We start from the raw sequence: 6,000 nt of genomic DNA, 5'->3' as shown, positions 1-6,000 counted from the left end.
ACAAGATTTCCTTCTTTTTTCAGGCTGAATAATGACTGCCATGTTTTGTTACTAATTTTTGCTGACCTCATAAAAGGAATCAGCATGTGTGGGACTGAAGTTGTATCTTCCTAAGTACTTGCTTGATTGCAAAGAGGAAGCCATCAAAACCTAAATTTTCTTTATTAAACACTTTTTGACTTTGATTACAGTTGCTTTTAAATTACAGTTACATGCAGATATTTAAATTCTTCTTAGGTCAATTTCGGAAAATAGAAATACTTCTATTTCATTTAAATGTTTAAATTTCTTACTATTAATAGTGACTGTGAGTGTGTGCCTTTTCACTTCTGATATTGTTAATGTGTGCCTTCAAAATTTTTCTCTAGTATTAGTATATTCTTAAAGGTTTATTAATTATATTGGTTTCCTCAAAGAAATAACTTTGGCTTTGTTTATTCTTAATATTATAGTTTATTTAATTTTCATTACATTTTTCCTTTTTCTATATTATTTCTTACATTTAATTAATTTAAAAATAGTTATAGGCTCATATTCAATTTTCCTTTAACATCTTCAAGTAGTTTCAGATTCCCACTAAGCAAGGACCAGCTACGTCAGTCATTCTTTTTTCCATACTTTTACAGCATACAGTTCAAAGTATATTTAAATTTCCATTGAATGTTCTTCTTCGATCCATGAATTGTTTAGAAATGTATTGTTTATTTCAAATACTTGGAGAATTTATATTTTATAATATATTTATCTTAAATTTGCTTTAGTTAGAGAACATAATCTGAAATATTTCAGTTATGAGAAATTGTTTAGACGTGTTTTATGCCCAAGCATGTGAAATATATCAGTAAATCTTTCACATGGACTTAAACTATGTATTTTGGAGTTGTGTATATCTAATAGATCATTTTTGTCAATCGTGTTGCTCAAATCCTTAACTATATTTGATGATTTTTCTACTTCTCTTTTTGTTCTATCAATATTTGCTTCGTACATGTTGAAGTTATATTAAAAGTTGCAAAATATTTTAATTATAATGATTATAACTTCATAATAGCTTGACCTTTTGCATTAGGATACATTCTTCTTTTATCTTTACTAATGCTGTTAGACTTAAAGTCTATTTGCTTTATTTTGTAGAAAGTTCTTGTGGTGTATATTTGTTCATCCTTTACTTTGAATGTTTATATACCTGAAAATGTATCTTCTTTCAGCAGCATATGGTGAAAAATTTTTCCAAATTTTAGGATCATTGTCTTTGATTGATTACAGACCATGACACTATAACATAACAACATACCATTGCAATTTGAAATATAACAGTGGCTTTTAATGATGGTACCACCCTATTACATTACGGTATTTCCTTATACCATGCCCCTACTGACAGAATTAGTGTCTACTGACCAACAGAAATAGTGTGAGATAACTTAAAAAAACAGAAATTTGTAATGTAAAACTCATTATCATGCATTTTTAATAAGTAAATTATCTGTGAAATTATACAAATATATATATCATATTTTCTGGTCAAATTAAAAATCACAATATGCAGGTTTGAGTCCCAGGAAAGCAGGTAATGTACATTCTTTTTTTATTTTCCACTTTTTTGTGTCCATCCATCGCAGATAATTACTCCAGAAGACTGAATAAATGAAAAAAGTCACCTTTATCAACAAGTAAGTTACAATGACAGCTAGTTCAACAAATAGCATGCAAGTAACCTTATTGCAAAGTAGACCTATATCATGCAATTTATTTTTAGCCAACATTTTAAATACACAAATGCTAAAGAAGTAAAATTAACTAGAGAAAAGAATTTTAAAATAACACTGTAAGAAATTTTTCAGTGAAAAATTTCAGTATCATTTATATCTTGATCATGTCTATTATAAATTCTGAAAAATATAATTCTGAAAAATATTCTTCAATTTATTTTTATTATATATAGCTATAGAACTGTCACTACTTAATATGTATTCATCTATGCATTCTCTCTCTCTCTCTTCCTCCCCCCCACCAACCCCCCATCCTTAAAATATTTGGAACTCACTCATGTCCTTTGCAGGGACATGGATGAAGCTGGAAGCCATCATTCTCAGCAAACACACACAGGAACATAAAACCAAACACTGCATGTTCTCACTTATAAGTGGGAGTTGAATAAAGAAAACACATGGAAACAGGGAGGGGAACATCACACACCAGAACCTGTCAGGGGTTGGGGGCAAGGGGAGGAAGAGCATTGGGACTAATACCTAACGCACATGGGGCTTAAACCCTAGATGATGGGTTGAAAGGTGCAGCAAACCACCATGGCACATGTATACCTATGTAACAAACCTGCACAGTCTGCACACGTATCCCAGTACTTCAAGTAAATTAAATTTTAAAAAATGAAAGAAACTTACAGTGATATCATGGCATCTCTGTTGTCCAGACTACCCTTTAGGTTCACTCTCACTTTCAGGTTGCCTGCATATTAAAAATAAAAATAATATTATACTTTCTTCAGGATGATTTTACAAACCTCTGTATTATCTATGAGTCTTGAAACAGTTCTGAATTTTTATTTAAGAACTGGGTTCACCTATTATTTGAAAATACCCTATCACTAAGAACATCTCTGCCCTGGTAATCAAGACTAATAATGCACATCTTTGCATCACTGAATATGAAAAAAAGCACAGTGATATATGTTTACCTGAAAATAAACTTAGATCACTTTTATATTCATAATATTATTGGTTAAGTATCTTTAAACTCTTTTGCCATTCGTTTTCAACCCTATTAATTTCTATTCATTTTACTAGCTATGTTTTCTTCCCTAAAGATATTTGATATCAGTTTTTCCACAATAGTTATCCAATATAAGAAAACCACTTTAGCATACTTAAGTATTGACTGTTATGACTAGTTTAGGTGCTGTATATTATTTCAGCAATTTCAAATCAACTTTTAAAATATATTCCCTCCTCATTTACATTGCCATATTATTTTAAGTATTTTAACGAAATTCAATTCATTTCAAGTAAAATGAAGGACATAGTTATATAACTCCTAGGCAGAAATCATTTTATAGCATTTTCCTTGAAAATAAATAATCTAGTTTTAATGTTTACTTGTATTCTTGTAGCATATATTCAGATATTTTTATTTTTAATAAAAAGTTATTTGTTTTATATTTTCTGTAGAATAGATGTGGCTATTATCTAGATTTTATCTTTTATTACATATTAATTTTTAATCTTTTTCTACTTCTAACTGCTTGTGTTTCCATTTACATTACTACCAAAAAAAAGCTAAATTACTTTCCTGGGTTTTCCTATTATGTTTCATTAAAATAGGATAAAAATTCACTAAGATATATAAATATTACAAAGTTATTTAAGTATTATTAAGTTAAAATACATATTTAACAAGATCAAATAATAAAAGAAAGTAGATAAATTTAAAGATAAACTTTAAGGGACAGCTAAACTTTAACTAATCTTGCCCCTAAAAAGTCCAGATTCTTATGCAATTAAAATTGCAATTTTTTTAAGTTTAAAAAATTAATATTCAATTTATTAAAGTTATAAATAAAAGGAAAAACCTAGTTTGTCCTTTCACTTTTAATTTCAGCTTAAATAACTTATTATTTTAATTATAGATCTAGAAAATTTAGCAATCACTTCTAAAAGGTTCTAATCAATTTTGGTCTCATTTATGAACTTAAACTCCTTTAAACTTTTCATATTGCATTATTCATCACATGTAATATATTTGCTTAACTTCCTAAGTATAATTGGTTGACAAACCTTCTTTTTTTTTTATTATACTTTAAGTTCTAGGGTACATGTGCACAACATGCAGGTTTGTTACATATGTATACATGTGCCATGTTGGTGTGCTGCACCCATTAACTCGTCATTTACATTAGGTACATCTCCTAATGCTATCCTTCCCCTCCTTCCCACAATAGGACCTGGTGTGTGATGATCCCCTTCCTGTGTCCAAGTGATCTGATTGTTCAAGTCCCACCTATGAGTGAGAATATGCAGTATTTGGTTTTCTGTACTTGGCATAGTTTGCTGAGAATGATGGTTTCCAGCTGTATCCATGTCCCTACAGGACACAAACTCATCCGGTTTTATGGGTGCATAGTATTCCATGGTGTATATGTGCCACATTTTCTTAATCCAGTCTGTCACTGATGGACATTTGGGTTGATTCCAAGTCATTGCTATTGTGAATAGTGCCAAAATAAACATACGGCCTGTGTGTGCATGTGTCTTTATAGCAGCATGACTTATAATCCTTTGGGTATATCCCCAGTAGTGGGATGGCTGGGTCAAATGGTATTTCTAGTTCTGGATCCTTGAGGAATCACCACACTGTTTTCTACAATGGTTGAACTAGTTTATAGTCCCACCAACAGTGTAAAAGTGTTCCTATTTCTCCACATCCTCTCCAGCACCTGTTGTTTCCTGACTTTTTAATGATTGCCATTCTAACTGGTGTGAGATGGTATCTCATTGTGGTTTTGATTTGCATTTCTCTGATGGCCAGTGATGATGAGCATTTTTTCATGTGTCTGTTGGCTGTATGAATGTCTTCTTTTGAGAACTGTCTGTTCATATCCTTTGCCCACTTTTTGATGGGGTTGTTTGTTTTTTTCTTGTAAACTTGATTGCGTTGTTTATAGGTTCTAGATATTAGCCCTTTGTCAGATGAGTAGATTGCAAACATTTTCTCCCATTCTGTAGGTTGCCTCTTCATTCTGATGATAGTTTCTTTTGCTGTGCAGAAGCTCTTTAGTTTAATTAGATCCCATTTGTGAATTTTGGCTTTTGTTGCCATTGCTTTTGGAGTTTTAGACATGAAGTCCTTGCCCATGCCTATGTCCTGAATGGTATTACCTATGTTTTCTTCTAGGGTTTTTATGGTTTTAGGTCTAACATTTAAGTCTGTAATCCATCTGAAATTAATTTTCATGTAAAGAGGAAGGAAAGGATCAAGTTTCAGCTTTCTACTTATGGCTAGTCAATTTTCCCAGCACCATTTATTAAATAGGGAATCCTTTCCCCATCTCTTGTTTTTGTCAGCTTTGTCAAAGATCAGATGGCTATAGATGTGTGGTATTATTTCTGAGGGCTCTGTTTTGTTCCATTGGTCTATATCTGTTTTGGTACCAGTATCATGTTGTTTTGGTTACTGTAGCCTTGTAATATAGTTTGAAGTCAGGTAGCGTGATGCCTCCAGCTTTGTTCTTTTGACTTAGGATTGTCTTGGCAATGCGGGGTCTTTTTTGGTCCCATATGAACTTTAAAGCAGTTTTTTCCAATTCTGTGAAGAAAGGCATTGGTAGCTTAATGGGGATGGCTTTGAATCTATAAATTACCTTGGGCAGTATGGCCATTTTCACGATATTGATTCTTCTTATCCATGAGCATGCCATGTTCTTCCATTTGTTTGCATCATCTTTTATTTCACTGAGCAGTGGTTTGTAGTTCTCCTTGAAGACGTCCTTTACATCCCTTGTAAGTTGCATTCCTAGGTATTTTATTCTCTTTGAGGCTATTGTGAATGGGAGTTCATTCATGATTTGGCTCTCTGTTTGTCTGTTACTGGTGTATAAGAATACTTGTGATTTTTGCACATTGATTTTGTATCCTGAGACTTTGCTGAAGTTGCTTATCAGCTTAAGGAGGTTTTGGGCTGAGACAATGGGGTTTTCTAAATATACAATCATGTCATCTGCAAACAGGGACAATTTGACTTCTTCTTTTCCTAACTGAATACCCTTGATCTCTTTCTCTTTCCTGATTGCCCTAGCGAGAACTTCTAACACTATGTTGAATAGGAGTGGTGAGAGAGGGCATCCCTGTCTTCTGCCAGGTTTCAAAGGGAATGCTTCCAGTTTTTGCCCATTCAGTATGATATTGGCTGTGGGTTTGTCATAAATAACTCTTATTATTTTGAGATACGTTCTACCAATACAAATTTATTGAGAGTTTTTAGCAT

At 32.2% G+C, this 6,000-nt stretch overlaps 1 protein-coding gene across 2 annotated transcripts in view; it reads right to left on the bottom strand.

Moving 5' to 3' along the window:
• Positions 1-1,302: 1,302 nt before the first annotated feature.
• ADAM2 (ADAM metallopeptidase domain 2) overlaps positions 1,303-6,000 on the bottom strand; it is a 113,928-nt gene continuing 109,230 nt past the window's right edge. For both annotated transcript variants that reach the window (XM_050801319.1, XM_050801320.1), the window contains exons 20-21: positions 2,406-2,469; positions 1,303-1,639 (exon numbers count right to left, since the gene is read on the bottom strand). In XM_050801319.1, the coding sequence (XP_050657276.1) occupies positions 2,436-2,469 (34 nt within the window). In that variant the 3' untranslated portion in view covers positions 1,303-1,639; positions 2,406-2,435. The remainder of the gene's footprint in view (positions 1,640-2,405; positions 2,470-6,000) is intronic.

Source organism: Macaca thibetana, chromosome 8, assembly GCF_024542745.1.
Source record: "Macaca thibetana thibetana isolate TM-01 chromosome 8, ASM2454274v1, whole genome shotgun sequence".
In the NCBI taxonomy this organism is placed as follows: domain Eukaryota; kingdom Metazoa; phylum Chordata; class Mammalia; order Primates; family Cercopithecidae; genus Macaca; species Macaca thibetana.
This window is presented reverse-complemented; position numbering and strand designations above follow the sequence as displayed.